We start from the raw sequence: 22,578 nt of genomic DNA on the forward strand, positions 1-22,578 counted from the left end.
GAGAGCAACAGTGACATCCAGTGGAAGCATGTTAGCTGCAAGGTAAGCTCCACAGGAAGGTCAGATGGAGTACACCATGCTAGATTGGAAGATTCATTAAAAACTGTGAGGTAACCTCATTTCTCCCTGCTACGTACAATCATTGTCTGAATACAGCTCTGCAAGCACAAGCTCATTTCTCTAGACTGGAAAAGCATCGCCTCTTCAAAGCAGCACTGAAATTTCTGGAGCAATCACATTCTTCAAGACTTGCATTACTCCACATCTACTGTCCAGACAAGTATAGGGTAACAACTAGAATATAAGTTTAATTAGTTTTGTGAAACAATTTATAGGACCATTCATCCCTGCTCACCTCTTATTTCAGGATTCAAGTTGTGGTAACAAAAGAGGATTTGAAAGGGAGGAGGAGAAAAAGAGAAGGCAGGTGAAAAGAACATTGCTTCCCTTTTGTTTGCATTTCTGCTTCACACCAAAAGGTAAGTTGGGTTAGATAAGCAAGAGGCCAGAAAAAATCCAGACAGAACCCTGCTCCCTGTTGGTGCTACTAAAAATACCAAGTTAAAACATTCAAACTTGGCACCTCTACAGTAATGGTCAGTTTTGCCATAGACCAATAAATATTAAGTCTGTGATAACTCTAAGAAGTAGAGTTAATAGGTACATCTCAAACTCCTTTAAATCCCAAGGAACTCTTGTGCCAAAGCCTAAGTGAACCACTGGCAGAGGCCAGCGGATGGAGTAAGGTTTGTATAATTTAAGTGAAGCAGCATCGTACCATCCAGCTCGACTGACCCAGCTGCCAAGAAGGAAAGAGGGGTAACAAATAGTGGCCAGCTGCAGTACCCCAACATGCATGAAACCAGCCTATCCATACACAGAAGACTGCACTTAGACTGAAATTTGCATTTGCTTACAGAAACGCTAGGTTCCCATCTCTGCAAGTGATGTTGTTTGGCAGCCTCCGGCCAAGAGCAGGACCTCACCCTGCTCCTGCCTGCCAGATGGGAAAAGCTGGTCCCCTCCCATGTTTCAGTGACCTCACTGTTTGGTTCACTGTCTGTTGGTCCACTTAACCTACCTCCATAGTCTGTAAGTGCCACTTTTAAACCAAGACAGACATCAGTATCATGGTTTTCAAGGTTACTTCAGGTAACAAGCATTTATGTGGACTGCTAAAAGCATCCAAGCTGCATGCTGTCCATGCTTTTCAGTTGGTTTATACTGAGCACCACTGTATATACCATGGCATCAACTGGTTGCGTGCCAGCTGAGACCAGGCTCATGGGTTTTTGTGCTATGTGATCTTCATTTTTATACAAAAAGTTGAAAGTAAGTAGATCCCCACACTGATTTCCAAGGAGGAGCGTATATGGTACTGGAAGGAATAGAAATCACAGGTCCTGATAAGCTCTGGCAAAGGGGATTGCCACAACCCAAAACCAGTAAGGAATACACCTCTACCAAAGCCAGAGTTTCCAAATGACAGCAATTGATGCAATACTGCATTAATTCACAGTCTTACTAAGGAAAGATGCTAAAATAACAGGAACCAATCTTCAATAGTCAGCTCCTTTCCAATTTGAGTCACATTTTGAATAGCTAAAAAGCCCTGTGTAAATATTAAAGAATGGAAATGTAATATACCCAAAACTTGCCCAAAAGCACAAATAGCATTTGTGGTGGGTGAAAGTGGGGAACAGCGATGCCAGACATTGAAAGCCCAGTGGAAGAGTGCATGGACAGGTGAAACTTAATGACTACCAGCTGTTTAAAAAAATAAAGCAACCCTGTATTTATTGAGAAGGAAAAGCTAAGGGTAGCCCTTCAACACTTCAGATTTATCTTTTCCTACTTTGCCTAGGCATTTTACCTCCCTGAAACAATTATCCCCTCCCATCAGTCCTAGTGTTTTCTTAGGAGATATGAAGAGGTCTTCCAGAATTTGGTGGAATAAATGGAATATGGAATAATTAAGCTTTGTTGTACAGGTGATGCTCAACTGGCTATCCTAACACTGTTCTGGAGAATAACAGCACCAAAAATCCCAAAAGGAACAGTTCTGTGTGGAAACAAGCTGCTAGGAGAACAAAAAGATAAATATGAGAACCATTGGTAAGAAATTTCACCAAGAATTGAAGTACTGTTCCCTGGCCCCATTTAAGATCACTCTTGGGAAAAGCTCCAAAGAAAAAGCAGCCAAACACTGAAACAAAGTGTTTATCCTCAGCCTTGGGTTAGCCAGCTACAAGCTCTTTTACACCAAAAGCAACAGCCTTGGTCCAAAGCAGGAAGTAAAACACACACAGTGATCTTGAAGTGTGCACAACAGCTCATTTTCTTTGTCAGACTCATTTGCCTCCTCCTAATGAAGTATGTGTATGCTATATAACATACCTATCATGCACATGCCTATGTAAGTTACTTATGTATAAATAATGCATGTTACATATGTAAATATATATTTGTCCGCATAACATGCCCATTGTTATTACTCTTGCTTCAAGTTTGGATCTTAGCAGAGAAGTCTGAGATCTTAAAAACTTTTAAAGCTTGAGCCATCCTCATCCATCTCAAAGCTGACACAAAATAGCAGCTTGGGAAAAAAATATAAATCTTGCCTCTGTCTCTTCTCTTTGAATTATGAGTCAAGCAGTAAAACAAGCCACATACAACAGCAGCCTAAGTGGGTGAATTTACATTAATTAGCCTGAGATGCTGAACTTAAAAGGCAATTTTTATTCTGACCAATGACGACTTGTCGGGACTTGCCTTATTATTCCAGAGCCTTAAAGAACAAATCTATTTGCTGTAAGATGACAGAAATTAAAAGCCAATTCTTATTTCTGCAAAAAAAATCTTGTCAAACCAGAACACAAGGGAAACCAGCTGTAGCAGTGTGGCTGCTCCCATCCACTAACGGGCAAAGCTATTGCAGGTTGTTGGAGTCATTTGGAAAGCCAAGCTGAGGGCACCTATGCTCTACCTTTTCCTCTCAAGTTCCTCATCAAGATAAGACTTAAACTGATAAACAGACTGCAACAATGTGTAAAAACATTAACACACAAAATCAGAGAGGACATAAGTATTTGTTTGTCATGCACAGCCTTCTCTCCTTACATTGACCAGACCAAGAGAAAAAGCAAACCCAAAAGTTGCACAGGAAAGAGCAACAACATAGGGGCAAAACCCATTAGCTTGTGAAGAATTCAGTTTCACACAAAAACAACAACGAGCTGAGAGTATTAGAGGGCTAGCCATTAACAGAGGCTTCTTGGACATCTTCCAGAAAGAAGCTCCACTGTTAACTGATTGTGAGGTAGACACTCATTTAGTGGAGTGAGAGAAAACTCTTTGTTTTGCTCTGATGCAGCCTCACAGTCAAAAATTAAGATGCAGAAAATCAGTGAGATCCAGTGAGGCCCCACAAGGAGCACAGTCAACTGATACAGCTATCCAATTCTTCCCAGATAAACCCAGGGTTCCTGATACAAAGAAACCTGGCACTGTTGCTAGACTTTATTCTCCAATGAATTAGAGCCAGACTCTAGAGCTTAGTGGGATCCATCCTTTTCAACGATGAAACTGAGAGGTTACTCCCTCAGGGGCTACCCACAATACAGATAACACAACACTGATGCCTTCCTGCCTGCCTGATGTTCTGGGCTGGAACCAGGTTATCTGTATCACAATGAAGGAGTTCAGGTAGGCCTGTAAACACACAGCATAAGACCAAGTTGCCATCTCTTTTGTTAAGAGGAACATGTGCTTATAAATGAGTGGGCAGTGTGTTCCTTCTGGCCCACATTAGCCATAGTTCCCACTAACCATACCACCACAATGGGAAGCATTATTCTTTTCCCAGAGTCTGAGGATGCTGAACCAGGCAGGAAAAGATCAAGCAAGCATTTTCAGCTAGCTAGGCTTGCTCACCATGACAGCTCCCTTGGTCAACTAAGTGTCTGGAGTCCAGCCCGCTCTAACTCATTTCCAGCATGATTAGTGGAAGACACCATGGGAGCATACTTCTTGCACAGAAAGAACCACTAACTGCTCTTGCTAAAAGGAAGATGTGAGCAATGAAAGGAAAGGACATTCTGGCTCTCACAAGGTTTACAAGCACAGCCTCTTCAGGCACAGGCCAAAGTAGAGACCCAGCTTTGTCCACACCACAAGGGAGAGAGAGGAAAGGAGAAGCCTTTTTCTCTGTTCCTGTTGAACCTCTATTTCCTTGCAAAAAAATTACAACACATGTTGCAATAGGCTTACATGAGCAGGCTTCCTTCAATGAAAGGAGAGTGAAGGTTAGGCAGTTATGAGTAACCATCTGCAACTGCACTGCTTGTGAAGGATGTGGGGAAAAGCTACTGAGCGCCCTGTGACCAGTCATAGTAAGATTCCTGCCTATCCCTATGAAGCTTCTGCTCGGACAGCCAAGCAGGGTAGAGAACAGTGAAAACATCTTGAGCACTCATCACACTGTTGTTCTTTTAAGTAAATAATCTTAAATAAAGATAATAAACCTATTCCAAGAGGAAGACAATCATATACCAGACTAAAGGTTCCTGGAGTGGGAACGCACCCTCAGAAAAAATAAAGTGACAAGCAGGTCAGAAGAAATAATCATTCTGCAGACCACATTTATCCTGAAGACTGAAGGCTGGATCCCCTGCTGTTGACTACAAGATTCCTCCCTTACAATGCTTAAAAATAAATAAATAGAAGGGGTGGAGGAGGTGCAAATGACAACACATTCACATTCAGTTGCAAAGAGTTGCAGCTCTATGCAATGAAACTGCTCCCCAGGAGGGGATTTCACAGCAAGCAAAAAAAAAGAAAAAGTGTACAGAAGTATTCATAAGTATTAACAGATGCCAAAATTAGCGATAGTTACCAATTTGGAAGTCAAAAGGTCAAAAAAGAAAAGGCACATCTGGCCTATGAGTAACTCAGGAGGAATTTATTTACACCAGGAACAAGTGGTTGACAGAATGAACTGCTGCAGTCAGCATGGAGACCATGGGCTGAGCACAGGAGGCACCCAAGGTCACCAAACACAAAACAGAACCAGCAAAGGAGAGAGGTGGAGGCAGCTTTGGACATTCAGTTATAGGCCTCAGACAACTTTATGATCAGATCATATTTCTTGGAATTAGTCTCCAATCCTATTTAACAGAACTATTTTGGAGAAATTGCCATTGAAGGAATAAGCATAGTCCAATGCCTGGAGAAAATGTTAAATCTAGAAAGAGGCCTAAATGCCTGTCTTAATTGAAAAAGCATTGAAGAGTCATGGGCTACTTTTTTTAAACATCTTTTCTGCTCAAGTGCTGCTCTTTCCAAGCTTCACTCTGAAGTCTGCTATGTCATTAGCTTTCAAATTTGGTAGCTCCACAACTGAGTACCACTTAACTTCAAAGGAGCTAAAGATATTTAAAACATTTGTGCTCTTGAATTTCAAAAGAGCAGAAAGACTTCTTGGCAAGGAGAGCAACAGAAGACAACTCTGCATCTGTGCCCATGTCTCCCAAATTGCCCTACTAAGGGATTACCTGCTTTTGAGTCTGTCTGCACATTCACTCACATGAGCAGGTCTCTCAGAGTACTACCAGGAGCTGAAAACTGAACTGTATCTATTTAAGTTACATGGTTGCAGAATTCACAACTGCAGTAGCAAAAGAAACACTTCCCCATCACCCATAAGCTTATGTGCTGCTGTACCTACACTTCTCTTGCCAGGACACCCACAGTTTGAGATGAAAAGGCTACACCCAACCCTTGCATACTGTGCACTTCACTGCCTTTTGGACATCTGAAGCTCCCACTCCCCTGTTCAAGATAGCTCTGCCTTTGAGGTTCTGCAACACAAACATGTTTTAAAGTATTTTTCTTTAGAAAGTTATAGTATTTTTCTTTAGAAAACCGTAATATTGGATGAAAAACTGTTTACCAACTTAGTTTATACTACAATGTTTTTATTCATAATTTTCAGTGTACAAGTTTATCTAAACACCCAAGCACTTTCTAACTGTCCATGTTACATCATCTGTTCAGCATTTGCTCATAACACTTGACCATACATAGCTGTCTTGGAATTAGTCAACAATAGCAGCAAATCTGTCACATAAGTATACAAGAACACTTGCTTCATTATGTCAGCTGGAACCACATGTATGAAGCTTTCCTTGTATTTTGGAAAAAACCAAAACACTACCAAACCCCCACAATAAAACACATTATCAGCCCTCTCCGGAAAGAACAAATCATATCATGAATGTTTTCACAACATGTCAGATCAGTGAACATGTCCTTTGATCTGATCCTACACAACTCTTCATAGAGGTAGACCCTTATGCTTAGTTACTGACCCCAGGACAAGCATAAGAGCCCATATTTATGAAAATCACATGCAAAATCCATACCTTTTATTCTGACTTTCCTTTAGGTCCTCACCACTCCATACAGCAGCTTAAAGCATGAATTTACTCCCCTTAGATTCTAGATCAAAGTAAAACACAAATGCTTATAGGATCAGGACACAGGACTATAAAGCCTCGTTTCTTCCCATCACCTTCACACAGCATGAGTGCTTGCCCTTAACTTCAGTTTTCAAGGCAACTATGCAACACTTAATAGCAACAATCATTAGCTTATTATTTAAGAGTAAGCATTTATTTCAGAGCTACTGTAATTCTGATCTAACATTTAAAGTCTCACATCTACACTAACAAATATTTATAATTCACTTCAAAATGCTTTAGCGTTTTCTTTATCATGCTTTCATGTCTATACTTTTACACCAGTCATGACTGCATTTCCTGCTCATCATGAGCTTCTCTTGTTTGCATTAGTCCTTGCATGGAGCAGTGTTATACTTCCAAAGCAAGCTGCATCTCCCAAGCCTCATATATTTACAGAAAACACAAACAGGTGGGCAGAGCAACTTTGAAGTTCATGCCTAATGTTGGAAACAAGCCGAACACCCTGATTCATAATGAACTTTAACCAACTGCCTGAGAAACCAGCATCTTCTAAAGGTTCCAGTCTCCCTCTGCCTATGGAAGGGAAAATTGTTTTAGAGCAAGTTCGTTTTCAAGCTCACCAACCTTGACAGTGTTTCATACGTCTCATCCCACAGGTTATTTAGGATTCTTTTTTCTTCCTATTCACCTTGATGACAAACTAGTTTTGATGTCTGTTCAGTTATTCTTTCTTAGCACTTGCACGTTAGTCTGACTCTCCCCATGAGAAAACAGATATTTAACTGAGTGTTTTTACACAGCCACTGTTTTGATTAGTATTTGTGCTTTCACAATGCTTACCAAAAAAAGTTATACATCTATGCATGTGAGCATAAGCACTCCTTGGAAAAATATTCTCTGACTTAAGTAAAGAGTGGAAGCAGATTCAAGATGTGTCAAGAATAGCATTCATGTGTTCTAGGGGTACCAAAACTGAATAATAGCCTATACACCTGTTTAAATGTAGTTACACCCAAAACATCTGCAAAATCTCAGTATTATTCAAGCAACAGAATCCTGGCACACTAACACAGCAGTAGAGAAAGATGAAGCAGCTTCACTTTTCATTGAAGACAAAGGTGACTTCAGTATGAAATCAAGAGCTACAGGTGGCAGCTTCAAGTCTGATTTTGACAGGAAAATAACTGATCAACTACACAAAATCCACCAAAATAAGTATTATTAAAAAAATCCAACATTTTGTTCAAAACAGGAAGGAACTGGATATATAGTGAATTTAAGTCTTTCAGTAAATGTAGCAGTGACAGTGCTCTTAAAGAGCCCAGCATGATACATTTGTAAAAGATAAGTCATGAAATTCACTTGAAAGAAAACAGTAGACTGCCATGAATGGACAAGTTATTATGGAGCCAAGATTTCCATGTTCAGGTTATACTTATTCCTTAAAATAACAAACCAAGCCATTTTCAGACATATCAGTTTCTTTTTAACAGCAAAGAGTATTTTGTATCAAGTTAAATTTAAACTTAACCTATGGTATTCAAAACAGGGTCTCAGACTGCTTTATTTTTCCCCTTCTAACTTTAATATTAAAGGCAGTTATAGTTGTTAAAGCATTGCATTCCTAATAACCTAATACACAAGAATATTGAGGTACTAGTCATGTTTTTGCATTTCCGTTCTCATGAAGTGTAGCAAGCTCCTAGTAGAGACCAGGTATAGGCTCTAGCACACTACATGATTACTCTTGTAAGAGCCAGCCACGATACAGTTGATACCCCCCCAAAAAAATTTAGACTGTATTGACTTTGGTAGCACCGATCAGGCTGTGTGACATGAGACAAAAATTGAAACTCCACTCCTTTATAGCAGGACAGAGCTGCATCTCACTTTCAAGGCAAAAGAGTGTTCTTAACTGCATAAAAGAGATCACATTGTTGAACTTCAGCAGACTTAGGTGAATAACACATTGGTCTTAGTTGTGCCAGCTGGCACCCAAGCTCTCCATTGCAGCCACCTTCACCCCTGCTTTCTAACCAGGGATAATTTTACTGTTGAAGGCATTCAAAGGTTTAATTTACAAGCCTCTATTCATGCTCATAGCTAGCAGATCTAGTGGAAGCATCAATTGCGCTATTCAGACCAAAAGATACCACCACATTTGCCCAAGGAGTAAATAGGAAGGAAGAATCCTACTACCACTCAATTTGATCTTCCATAAGTTGCACATAACACAGTAGCTTTCCAACATTTTTTTATATTCAGGTAGTACTACTGGGATCAGCAGCTCCCATGCTGCATGCCCAAGCCAAAGGTTGCATTTAAGTGGCAGTTCAAAATACTCCTTTGAAGTAATTTAGGTCCCCAAACCAAAGTATGTCTCTTCCACTTGACTTGGCATGTATTCACTTTGCCCTCTAAAAACACAGGCCCTGGTCCAAACCAATATATTACACCTCAAAGAATATGCAGTGCCCTGTTTCCCATAGGCTCAGAGCACAAGTAGAACAATCCCGTCAACCAACACCACACAACATGGATTTGCCTGTCGACAGTACACAAACAGTTGACCCCAGCAGCACCTATTAGAGGTTTTGCCAGGTAAACTCTCTTCCACAGGAGAATAGTTTTGTTGGAGGGACAGATGTTCAGGGTGGTTAGTCACTGTTCAGGTGTTTTGTTCAGCAGCTACCTTCAAAACATATCCTAAGAGGTTCCATAACAAAGAACTATGTTTCAGAAGAGCTCAGGCATTTACTTCCTTTCCTTAAATTACTACTGGATAATACGCTCTGGTAATAACAGCAGTACAGATGGGGTAAGCTGTACCATAATATCCCACTGGCAGGCACCTTGTCTACAATATTTAAGCCATTCCTTGAAACATTACGAACTGAAAGTGTTTTTTCACCCCCATACTTTCTTTGTCTCTGCTGTATTTCAGTCCAGAATTATACTACACAATATCTTAAATTAAAGCAGATAGAGTTCAAAGTTTGCCCAGTTCAATAGGCTAATAAACAAAGAGGTCATTGGACTGCTAGTTTCATAGCCTGCATAACTTTAGAGTTAGCACACAGGAGAAGAGGAAAAGGAAAAGTCAGTTTTGGCTAAAACCAGCCAAGGCTCAATAAACACTTTCACCTCCTCCTTCTGTTTGTGATTGCTTCCTACCATGCTCTCCCACTACCTAGCACTAATATTCTCTGGTTGTGTTTGCTTTCTTTACAGAGCACACATAGTAAGGCATCAGGTTTAGAGCTGCAGACTCAAATCTTGTCCATCACAAAATACTATCACTATTTCAACAGCTCCAGCAATGCACTGAAGTCATATTAAATAAAAATGCTACTATGTTTAAGAGAGAACATAAGTTTAGTAGCCCAGTAAATATTTAAGTTGATAAGATTAAAGACATTGCCACAGAGCAACAGATGTTAGTAGATGCTTACCTTTCAACTGAGGCAACATCACACATGCATAAACCTCTCCACAGTTCAAACTGCTTTTTAGTTTACAGCTCACATTGAACAAGAAGCACCAAAACACAGCTACAGTAATAACATATTTCAGAATCCTGTAGGTACACTCAAGTGTATCAAAAATACCCAAAGATTGACGAGGCAAAATACAGAAATTTAAGTGAAGCATCACCATGTGCAAAACTTTTAACTCATATGGGCAGTAACTTTAAATGGTTACTCTCGTAATAACCATGGACACCCAACATCAGTACTACACTTGGATCAGCAAGTCATACTGAATACTTGGTGGATTTATCCACTATACATAGTCAGAACTCAGATGTCTCTTAACACATGGTTCAGGCAACAACATGAACTGATGTCTCCAAGTATTTAAGAAAGAAGCTCCAGTATAATACTACATCAGCTATTTCATGTGTGAAGTCTACACAGAGATTTCTTTTGTCTTTGTCAATGAAAAGATACCATGAACAATATCTATTTTCAGGATTGACACCAGCCTAAAGGATTTGTATCAGCTAGTAAAACTGACTTCAGCTGTTATTCATGTCTATGCTTTTTTGTGGATTATCATCCAAGCCTACCACACATCCTTAAATACAGGCTGTTAATAAAAAAATGCACATATACATGCACTAAATTTATTTCCCTTTTAAAATCATTATATATCATTTTCCTATAGAGGAAGTACACTTAAACAAACAAGATTGGTTAAAACCAGACATCCTACAGCTCAAATACCAAGGAAAGATGGTTCTATAGTTCAACTGCCTGAAACAGTCACATGCTTTCAAGTTGCAGAAAGTGTACTGAAAAGGAACTCTACACCATTTCTGTATGCTGACCTACCACAGCATGATGGGTCTCATCCACACTAGTGCCAGACTTCTGTGTTTTCAGTACCTCACCGTAATCTGCTGCATCAAAGTTAGTTTTCCACACCATCACCTGCAAAAGAAAGTTCTCTGTCAAATTTTTTCATTTACATTTGCTTAAAGGTCAATTTTGTCAACACAAAGAGTCAGCAGATACACATCAAAGCTTACCTAAGAAAGCTTTGCCTTCAATTAAGGATGTTATTTGTAAATATGCTACTGAATACAGACATAGCATAACTGTGCTCCTAATGGACAAGTGACCTCTTCAACATTTGTGTCAGGAACATCATGACACTAGACCTACCTAGAGAACTTCAAAGCAACATGCAGAATACACCACTAAAACCACAAATATATTACAATACCATGCTTAGCATTATAGTACTATATCAGCCACACCCCAAACAATTTGTCACTGGTTTATCATTAGATTCATTCACAGGAAAAGAAGAGTTAGTACTTTGAAACTAGCATCAGAGATCTTGAGCTAGTTTATCAGCTAAACACTAAAATTAAATCCCACTTATAGGCATCATCTTTCCATAATGCATTATTTATTCCAGAAGAGAAGAGAGGCCTCTAACACATAAACTACTTCAACATATCAAGAGCAAATTTGTGGAGTAAAATCCTTAGCAGTGGCTCTAAGTCTAAAAGAAAATTAAGAGCAATCAATCAACTATTTCAGAAATCTGAAAGACAGCTCATCTTGGTTATCAGAAATAGTGTTTATTCTTCACTTACAAGTTTTCATCCCTGCTTTCTGTGAAATAAAATTTGGGGGTTTTTTTGGTAGTTGCACAGTTAACCAACAAGGCCATTCCACCGTGTAACAGAAAAAAGCGATGCTTCATTGTATAGATTGTCTCTTCACTGCTAGCCAAGGTGCTATTACAACAAAGATGGGCATTAGCACCCAGTCTAACCCAGGAATTAAGAGCAATGCAACACAACTCAGTGAGGACTGATGACAGAAAAAAGGATACTTACTCAGACCACTACTTTGAGTTGAAGTCCATCCATATCTTCAGCAGGGCAACTCTAACTATTTTAAGACAGGCATACATTTGCAGCATGGGGTGCAAACGGCACCTCTCTTTTACAGCAGGTTCATACAACAGGCCTGTTTGCAGTTCAGCAATTTTTTTATTTTTTATTTTAGACAGGCCACATGTCTAAATTACCCCACAAAATAGTCTTTTTGACCCATACATATGTTCTTTATTATCACTTCTCATTTTTCTCGGATTCAGAACACTAGTATTCAGTGAGGTCCATTCCACTCAAAAAGCTTCTTATATACACGCAACTAGCAATTTAAGACTGTTTTTAACACATACATATATCATATGTTAAAGTTCTTTCTCCATGCACAAAAGGAAGCACTACCTGGATTTGCAGGCACAAATCTAAGAGGAAAGAGGCAGTTCCTTCACAGGAGCTAAGTACAGAAAAGCCAACAGCCACTCTTGAGCTACAGAAGAAACTGCTGCCACAGAAGTCCGTGATATGACCCCACACCATAAACGGGCCTTTACAAAGCACCTTTCTGGGGAGGTGCTGCCATTCAGTGTTTCGGTTTAGCACTAGCAGGTGATTCTTTGCAAGGAGCATTACTTTGTTTAAAGAAATCCCAACCATAGGAAAGAAAGAGGCAGCTGATAAAACAAAAGCTTTTTGAAGGAATCTACTTTATACAATGGAGAAGTGTACGCTCATACATCCTCTTAAGCTAAAAATGAAACAAATAAAGCCAGCTTCTTGGCTATGCCTAGAAATTGAAGACAAATAAAATTTCTGAAGTTTTCTGTTGAAAATAAGGAACAAAGAATTGCTATAACGGCAACTTCCAGCCACATCAGGGCTTTTAAGGAAAAAAAGAAACAGTAAAAAGGCATATTTATTTCTTGTGGTAGATAAGCATTTCAAGAGCAAACCTTAACCTAGTGACCCCAGTAAGACAAAAAACTGGATGCATCTCTTCGAAACAGCCTGTTTAAAGCCTTAAATAAAAAGTGGCCTTGAAAAGACAGGATGACAAGCTATGCCACTTATCTCAGCAAATCTACAAGTTAGAGTTAAAATGCAGCAGCTCATGAAACTCACAAGCTACAACCCTGGAACTGCCTTCCTCCTTGATAGTATACAACTGAAAACACACATTGCATAGAAAATCCAGCAAGTCATTTCAGCATGGTCCAGACATCGAATCATAGAATGGTTAGGGTTGGAAGGGACCTCAAAGATTATCTAGTTCCAACCCCCCTGCCACAGCCAGGGACACCCTCCACTAGACCATGTTGCCCAAAGCCTCATCCAACCTGGTCTTAAACACTTCCAGGGATGGGGCATCCACAACCTCTCTGGGCAACCTGTTCCAACCTCACCACTCTAACAGTAAAGAATTTCTTTCTAACATCTAATCTAAATCGACCCTCATTCAGCTTAAACCCATTCCCCCTTGTCCTGTCACTACACTCCCTGATAAACAGCCCCTCTCCAGCTTTCCTGTAAGTCCCCTTCAGGTACTGGTAAGCTGCAATTAGATCTCCCCAGAGCCGCCTTTTCTCCAGGCTGAACAACCCCAACTCTCAGCCTGTCCTCACAGGAGAGGTGCTCCATCCCTCTGATTAGCTTTATGGCCCTCCTCTGGACTCCCTCCAACAGCTCCATGTCTCTCCTGTACTGGGGCCCCCAGAGCTGGACGCAGTACCCCAGGTGGGGCCTCAGCAGAGTGGAGCAGAGGGGCAGGATCACCTCCCTTGACCTGCTGGTCACACCTCTTTTGATGCAGCCCAGGACACGGCTGGCTTTCTGGGCTGCAAGTGCACACGGCCAGCTCATGTTGAGCTTCTCATCAATCAATACCCCCGAGTCCTTCTCCTGAGGGCTGCTTTCAATCCATTCCTCACCCAGCCTATAGTCGTGCTTGGGATCGCGCTGACCCACGTGCAGGACGTTGCACTTGGCCTTGTTGAACTCCATGCGGTCTGCACAGGCCCACCTCTCCAGCCTGTCAAGGTCCCTCTGGATGGCATCCCTTCCCTCCAGCGTGTTGACTACACCACACAGCTTGGTGTCGTCAGCAAACTTGCTGAGGGTGCACTCGATCCCACTGTCCATGTTGCTGACAAAGATGTTAAATAGCGCTGGTCCCGACCCCTGAGGAACGCCACTCGTCACTGTTCTCCACTTGGACATTGAGCTGTTGACCACAACTCTTTGAGTGCAACCATCCAGCCAATTCCTTATCCACCCAAGTGGTCCATCAATCGAATCCATGTCTCTCCAATTTAGAGACAAGGATGTCATGTGGGACAGTGTGAAATGCCTTGCACCAGTCCAGGTAGATGACGTCAGTTGCCCTTCCCTTATCCACCAGTGCTGTAACCCCATCATAGAAGGCCACCAAGTTTGTCAGGCACGATTTGCCCTTAGTGAAGCCATGTTGGCTGTCACCAATCACCTCCTTATTTTCCATGTGCCTGAGCACAGTCTCCAGGAGAGTCTGCTCCATAATCTTGCCAGGCACAGAGGTGAGACTGTCTGGCCTATAGTTCCCTGGGTCTTCCTTTTTTCCCTTCTTAAAAATGGGGGTTATGTTCCCCCTCTTCCAGTCAGCAGGAACTTCGCCAGACTGCCAGGACTTCTCAAATATGATGGAGAGTGGCCTGGCCACTTCATCCACCAGTTCCCTCAAGACCCACGGATGCAACTCATCAGGTCCCATGGACTTGTGCACCTTCAGGTTCCTTAGATATTCTCGAACCAGATCTTCTCCTACAGTGGGCTGTTCTGCATTCTTCCAGTCCCTGCCTTCTGTGACCTGGGCATGTGGCTCAAGCATTTGCCAGTGAAGACTGAGCCAAAGAAGTCATTGAGCACTTCAGCTTTCTCCATATCCTAGGTAACCAGGTCACCCATTTCATTCCGGAGGGGACCCACATTTTCCCTCGTCCTCCTTTTATCACTAACATATCTATAGGAGCTTTTCTTGTTGTCCTTGACATCCCTGGCCAGACTAATTTCTATCAGGGCTTTGGCTTTCCTAACCTGCTCCCTGGCTGCTCGGACAGTTTCTCTGTACTCTTCCCAGGCTACCTGCCCTTGCTTCTGAAGGAAGCATCTGTAGGCTTCCTTTTTTTGTTTGACTCTGTCCAGGAGCTCCTTGTTGATCCACAGGGGCCTCTTGGAGGTTTTGCTTGACAACTTCTTTGTTGGGATGTATCGCTCCTGAGCTTGGAGGATATTGGATATATTTTTGCTTTCCCCCCCCATTGACAAGAGAAAACAAAACCCTGTAGCTTTTAAAGAAGTGTGAATCTAGATCACAACTCAGAACCAGAAGTAAAAGGAAGAGATCTACTCCCCTGCCCCAACTGCTTCGTCCACAAAACCCCTTTACCGGCAGTACAAAACACCCAGGCTCTCAATCCTAGTGTACATATCAAGGTCAGCAGAGAAAAGCCCAACTCTGACCCAAAAAGCTGTGCAACTACAGCATTAGCACAGCTTTGCACCAGGCTCCCATTAATAAAGAAGCCAGCAGCCTATATTCAAGTCCAAATCAGACTTAAAACCATCTGTCAGTGGAGATGGCTTAGCCAAATAGGACTGAGAGGACAGACCTGTGGGAGGAGGAGAGCATTAAAGGAATATGAAATACAGTGTTGCAAACCAGCAGAGCCTGGAAGAGTATTCCAAGGAAGCATCTCTGCATGCCTGCCTTGCCCTTACACTTGTGTCTCAGAACTAGCCAGTGGCAGATCAGGAGACAATCCATCAGCACACCTTAAATATCACAGGCTATCTCACCATGGCCATTTGTACACCCATCTAATTCCCCAGCAGCAGGTGCCTCAAAGGTATATAACAAGGGCAATATTTCCTTTGTGTACATATCCATTCCTAGATAATCTATGTGAAGTGCTTCCTCAGTAAGAAAACTCTATATTTAATATCTCTCACTATTTTAAATATTTGTTTTCTCTTTGAAAGCAGTAAGATGCCAAGAAAAGAGTAACAACAAAGCACAGAACTATTAAACTAGCCAGGTACCTGTTCATCAGAACCTCCGGAAGCAAATAAGTCCCCAGCTCTTGAAAACGCTACACAGGTAGCTGGTCCCTGCAAACAGATTTAAAAGATAGATTTAGAAAAAAGTGAAAGTGTTATAAAGCTCCATTCATTACATCTTTACAAGGTATTTCTCATTTGACATCAGTAGGCTAAAGGCAAAATTTAAAGAGTTCTTATCTGTCAGGTAAGTGGGCCACAATTAACACGCTAAGCTCTCTGGCATGCACTTACCATTGCCCCCATTTTTGCCCCCAGATTAAGACACCGACTTTTCAATATCCATGGCATTAAGACAGGAATGTAAATTTTTTTAAAACAAATTTGAGGAGTGATGCATCCACCTTTCAGGCTTTGATTGCCAAGCCCTCAGAATCCACATTTCCTAAACCTCTCCTCACACCATGAATACTAGAACCACAACAGGAAGATGTGCTAAGCCAAGATTTTCACATAAACATGGAACTCCAGGGGCCAAAACTTCAAGCATTACCCAGAATCTTCTAGACACTGACACCACAAGACAGCAAGTTTCACTGACCACTGTGTGCACCAGATTCACCATGGAAAATAGCACCTTCTCTCCGTGTGCTTTCCCAACAGCCTTTCTTTGAAAATATGTAACTGTCACTAAGGGACAGCAGAAAACACATGCTTGATGATAAAAATAGCTAACAGGTAGGGCTACAGGCAAGAAGTGAAACAATCAGTTTTGTCTGAAGGAGAGAGGGGAGTTTGGTTGGGTTTGTAGTTTTTTTGTTGTTGGTTTTGGTGGGGTTTTTTTTTTTTTTTTTTTTTACAGTCATCACATGCTCTCCTATATACTTCTAGGATATTCCATACAGACCGCTCACTGCAGAAGACCCAAGGCTTAAAGCTCTTGCTCATTCCACCATGACATAACTTCAAAACATGCTTGACCAGTTATCAACCAAAGCAATTAATTTGCACCAATTAATTTGGCCAAAGTTAGAAGCAATTTAAGTCAAGAAATCTGTACAAGCAGAATAACTGAACATATAAGATTTGGTATTCAGAGCAGAATCCAATTACTCATTTTATTTGAGACTCGGCAGTCAAGAAGGCCATAAAGTTTTCAGCACAGGAGGAAGAAAAAGCCAAGGCTGCCACCTGAGGAGCAAGTTGGAACATACTGTATTTGCACATTAGCTTCTATTTACTGTATTCTGTAGTACCATCAAGAGTTTTGCAGAAGGCAGCTATTCTCTTTGGAAAGTCAACACAGGGGGGACATCCAAAGGCATCAGAAACAAAACAGAATCATTGTGTCACATCCCCTTACATGTGGGGCACGTAGCCAAGCAATAACAGAGGCTTCAAACCAAACAGGCACCTGCAACAGCAGAGGAGAACACAAGTAGGAGGCAGGCACTCCTTACACTATCATTGTTTGCCATTTTAAAGCTACAGTCTAATGATCTATACAGGTTTGTGTTAGTTACCAGGTTTTAACTGAAGAATAAAACCACTTAAACCACTTTTCTCTTAGTAGCTGTACAGAAAAGATGCCAGAGTTAATGCATCCAGGATCATCTTTGCACAGTGCAGGCACTTGCATTTTGAAGAAGCCTTGCTCTTAAAACAACAGTCAGTTCTGAGAGACTTTAAATGGTGCTAAAGCACTACTTGAGTAAAAGCATGCATTTCACACCATGCATCTATTTGAATGTTTTCAACCTTTCAGAAAGCACACAGGAGGACGCACACGGGAAGGATGAGACAGACACTCTGAGACGCAGTTAAACAGAGCTGGGAAATCGTTACATGCGTTCGAGCACAGGCACAACAGAAACTGTTCTGCTTAGAATAAACAGCTGAGAACCCAGATAGTGAAGTTTTATGTCAGCTACTGAACACATTACGTTACTTTGCAGACTGTCCTAAGCCTGAATTTTTGCCCAAGCTGAAGTGGGCAGAGGCAGGAACAAGCATTTCTAGAAGCTGCCTATGGCCAAGTTTGCTGGGAAAAGCAAGCTGAACTAGTGACAGGCTAACAAAAAAACCCTCAACACCAACAAACCAAAACAAACACAACCAGAAGAGCCACAACAACAACACTCCACTAGACAGATATACGCCTCCTGACAGAAGTGGAGTTATCCTCTTTCAAGTAAGATCATATATCTCTGAAGGCAAACAAGAAACTTCTCCTCACCCTGTATGAAGTTGCAGGGACAGATTATTTTATTAAGAGTTCACATCTTCCCAATGGGCATCGCATGGGAATCTCACACCTAGTTTGTTTCTGGTTTCCCTTCTTTCTCTCCTTCATAAAAGCGAGCTTATCATTATAAATCCTGAAGGTAGACAAATACCCACAACTGCATTTCAGATAAGCACCCACCTCTCACTGAAACCTGTGTCCCACAGTCCTGCATGCTTTCAAATATACTGGCACAGGGTTATGCTGGCAAAACTAGAGTCTTGATGTGGTCACTCCCAGTGCGAAGAGCTTTAGCTTCCTTAAAACAGATTGAGGTTTTTCCATATTATCATTTCACCTGCAGTGATTTCAAAAAGTTTTGAGGCCACCTAATAGCAACATCTCACTCGAGAGATCTTGCCAGAAATGATCTAGTAGCAGCAATTTCAAAATGCATGTGCACTCATTACTGTGACTAAGCTTGTTCAACTAACACAGCATTAAATAGTGCAGATATTTCAAACCAAAGACACTGCCATCAATCAGCAGAGACAAAGCGTGCTTCTGCCTTTTACTCCCACCCACCTTCCCCAGCTGTTCAGCTCTCCAACTACACTGTCAGGAATGGAGACAAAAACCCACAAAAACAGAAGACAAAAAAAAGCAGTAAGAAAGGGCAAACACAAGTATATAGCCAGAAAAACTGCACAGTGGTGAATATTGCTCAAAGATAACAGAGCTGAGGATACAGAAGTTGTGCTCTGACTGTAATAAAACAGAGTAGGGAAGGTGGAAAAAAAACCTTAAGACGTTAAGACAAAGTGTTCAGGAGCAAGCACAAGTGAAGAATGCTGGAGAGGAGCAATGTTTCACAAAATTATTTTTATCAGTCTAAATATTTCAGTGTATTAGACAAAATTTAGCAGAGTACAAGTCACATCAAAACAGGCAATGAACTGACTCTGAGTCATGGCATTCTGAAGGGGAAAACGAGTTCAATTTAGCATATTCCTCCCAAAATAGAAAGTGATATCAAAGACTGAATGTGTGTCTATAAATTGAAAGAAAGGGAACAAACAAGTCTATAGACACAACATCCTCTACAGATTTGTTTACATAAAAGTATTTTGCTACATACACTTACAGCACTCTTCCCGGATATAACAGGTTTGCTATAGCAACATTGTTAATATAAACACACAAAACAAAAAGCTACACTTGCCAGTGATTAGACACAGCCTAACCCCCGTTTGTTCCAGGTAGGCATGGCAGAGATCCAGTAGATTTCTGATGCAGTCCTGGACAATAAGTATATGGTTGGAGACCGAAGAATTCAAATCTTCTTTCAGATTCCACATCCCCCCCTTCAAATTTCCTGTTTGCATTAGAAGTGTCAAAAAGCAGCAGTTACATATTCTTCTGCACAAGTTGTGGGGAGAATTTTAAGCTTATTTCCCATGCAGCTAGAACATGTGGGATGCAGCAGCCTTCTAAAGGATCACTTTATTCCTCTTTCTGTAGCATGCTACAATATCTATTAGTATTCCTTGGGGGTTCAGAAGTTCCAGTTCTGCATCCTCATTGTTCTCAGGTGCTGCACACAAGCTTCTAGCACCAGTCCCTAAATTCCTACACCTTCTTGCCTTAGATTAAACAGCAAGCTGCAGAAAGAAGGGATTGGACAATTAGATACACCAAGTCAGTACTAAGGAACATTCCTATTTAGTCCACAGCAGGCCAACAACGTGAGGACTGTTGAGCTTTTATGCATGTCAAATAGAGTTTGACATTACAGTAACAATTCTGGTGATACTGGGAGAGTGCTGCAAAAAGTTTGAGGAAAAGTACAGAAGGGAGCAAAGAGTCATCTATTGGAAATGTTGAGTGGGAAGAACATCACCATTAATCAACATTTAATTCATCTCCTCTAAGTGAAAGAGCACCACAAGGCAGGGTGGAGATAAGCCCCAGGGAGCCTTGAAAAGGACAAATCACTTGCACACTGGATGTGGCAAAGAAACTGGAAATAAATGAAAAAAAAATCAGCCATACAGAAGAAATGTTAACAGGATTAAGCCTAGTCCTTTGCAGCAGCGTTCCCAATGAACAAGATCTGGGCAAGGTCAGATAGCCATGCCATGGCGGCTGAAACACCAGGTGACGTGCCACATTGTGTAACATGCTGTGCCTTACCCTTCTGGCCTGCAAAGGCAATCTAATTGACATGCAGACTACCCCCCCAGAGATAGAGATTATACCTTCTCCGTGTTTTCCCACTTCCTACAGAAGGAGCCTAGCAATCACAAGGCCTTTATTGCCCTAGCAATTCACAGGTTGATCAGCATGCACAAAACTAAGTGTGGCCTTAGAAAAAGATGTTCAGAACTGTTCTGAATGGCTTGAATGCATTCATCACCTAGAGGTGTAATCTGTGTCCTGGCTTTGAATACTAGCCCTGCATGAGTGACTGGCAGGATGCTAATACCATCATTAACAATTGACACTGGAATGACAAGAGAAAACAGGAATAGCATCCCAGAACACAAAGCTTTCAAAGAGGTGGAGCTAAAAATAGATCTCAGAAATAAACACTTAAGAGAAAGGCCAAGAGTTTAGTTTGGAGAAATGGAAATATGCCTAGAGCAAACAGTCCTACCTGCATGCAGATAGATGAACGTGAACCATCTATAAATAATAAGTGGACAGTCAGAGAAAGCCCTCTTGAACGCCATTGCCTCCCCCACAGAACTGCTAGAGGACAGAAGACACACGATTTCAAGAACAGCAGGGCCAACACCAACAGTCAATTCAAGTCAAGAGAGGCCAGACTTGCAAGCTTCAGCTAGGAACAGAGCTAACATTTTGGCTTCAGCATAACAGAAGAAACAAAAGCCAGGCTGGAGAGGGTCCAGGAATAAACCAGAAGAGACTAGTTTAATGATGCAGTCTATGCAACAAAAGGAGAGGCAGAGAGGAAGGTAGCTGGAAAGACTAGTGGGGTCAAGGATGCCAGTAGATTATTTTTTTCCCCCCCTTAGGAGAAACTAATGCATACCAGAGAAGAGCCAGGTAAGAGAGTAAGGAAGGTGCCAAGAACTGGAACAAGGCATATCTAGAGAATGCAAATAGTTGAATTAAAAGGTGAGCTTTTCTGCTGCCCACAAAAGGAAATGTAGAATTGGGAAGCTATGAGCTGTACATTCAAACTCTCCTAGAATAGAATAACTAGTACAAAGAGAAGGAGATACAAGTGGTGACAAGGTCTGAGAAGCAAATCCAACAGCAACCAACACACTGGGATCATCAGTTCAAGGCATAAAAGAAATAATAATGAACAGAGCAGTCATTGCCACTGTTCACAGTGCTTTCCACTGCTTCATAGCACAGAAGAGGGCAAGTCACACTTGGACAGATGGACACTGAAATGACAGAGGGTAGAGGAGCAAAAGATGCAAAGAATAAGTGATCAAAACAATTAGGAAAACACCAAGAGCAGGTAAGAAACTCGATAAATGCATTTGAGTGCCAAAGAACACAGAGGGCCTGAGACAAGAGGCTGGATGTCACATGTCTCTCACCTATCACTTGGTTTCAGCAGCAGAGACAGTAGTGAAGAGAGTTCAGTGACGACCAATTCAAATTAACAGACCTTTCAGTGAGGCAGGAGCACTGAGCCTGTACCTCAGGATCAAGGATGAACTTGCAGCAAGGAAACCCACAGCCATGAAGATCTATTCAGTCTCATCAGAAAAGACAATAGCAGGATACTTAAAGGAAGGCTGAATTCAGAGAAGACAAAGGTAGGAAGAAATGCAAGGAGCAAGACAGGTGACAGTTAACATACACTTGTTTCACAATCTGGTACAGAATGCAGCACACCTCCTGCAGAAAAAGCATCAGACAGGAAATCCAAATCTTAGAGTTAGGAAAAAAGCTATGAAAGCCATAAACGTTTGTTGTCTTTTTTACAAAGAACACAGATACCCTAAAGATGATGTGGAGAGGGGAAGAAGTGTCAGCACAAGTATTGCACACTGGCAAATCAAGAGGCACAGGACAGAGCTGAGTATTGTCCTCAAGTGGGGATGGAGTGGAAAGAATCCACATCAAAAATGGTAAGGACAAGAAAAGCATTTAGATAAAAAGGGCAGATTCTTAGAAAGTGCACAATGAGGGTGATAACAAAGGAGAGAAAGGGAGGGAGAAGAGGAACCAAGGAGAAAATCACAAGAGACAGATGGCAATGGTAACAAGAGTCATTTTCATGCAGAATACCTCTGACAAGAAGCCCCAAGGATTCTCAACACACTGAGCTTCAAAAAATTCCTGTATTAGTACACAGAGAAAAACTGTCATGCTTGTACCTTCCTTTGCCAGGGAGCAAGGGCTACAGCCAACAAAGTTTATACTGGCACCTTATAATTGAATCTTTGGTAGCTTTTTAACTCCTGAAAGCTTCAATTTAAAAAAAAAAAAGGGAAGAATAAAGCACT

At 41.4% G+C, this 22,578-nt stretch overlaps 1 protein-coding gene across 3 annotated transcripts in view; it reads right to left on the bottom strand.

Annotated features, from left to right (window-relative positions):
* The window catches only part of POC1A (POC1 centriolar protein A), a 60,842-nt gene that overhangs the window by 18,121 nt on the left and 20,143 nt on the right, over positions 1-22,578 (bottom strand). For all 3 annotated transcript variants that reach the window (XM_075761908.1, XM_075761906.1, XM_075761907.1), the window contains 2 exons: positions 15,904-15,972; positions 10,817-10,915 (listed from right to left, as the gene is read on the bottom strand). In XM_075761908.1, coding sequence (XP_075618023.1) covers positions 10,817-10,915; positions 15,904-15,972 — 168 coding nt within the window. The remainder of the gene's footprint in view (positions 1-10,816; positions 10,916-15,903; positions 15,973-22,578) is intronic.

Source organism: Balearica regulorum, chromosome 10 (genome assembly GCF_011004875.1).
Source record: "Balearica regulorum gibbericeps isolate bBalReg1 chromosome 10, bBalReg1.pri, whole genome shotgun sequence".
NCBI lineage: Eukaryota > Metazoa > Chordata > Aves > Gruiformes > Gruidae > Balearica > Balearica regulorum.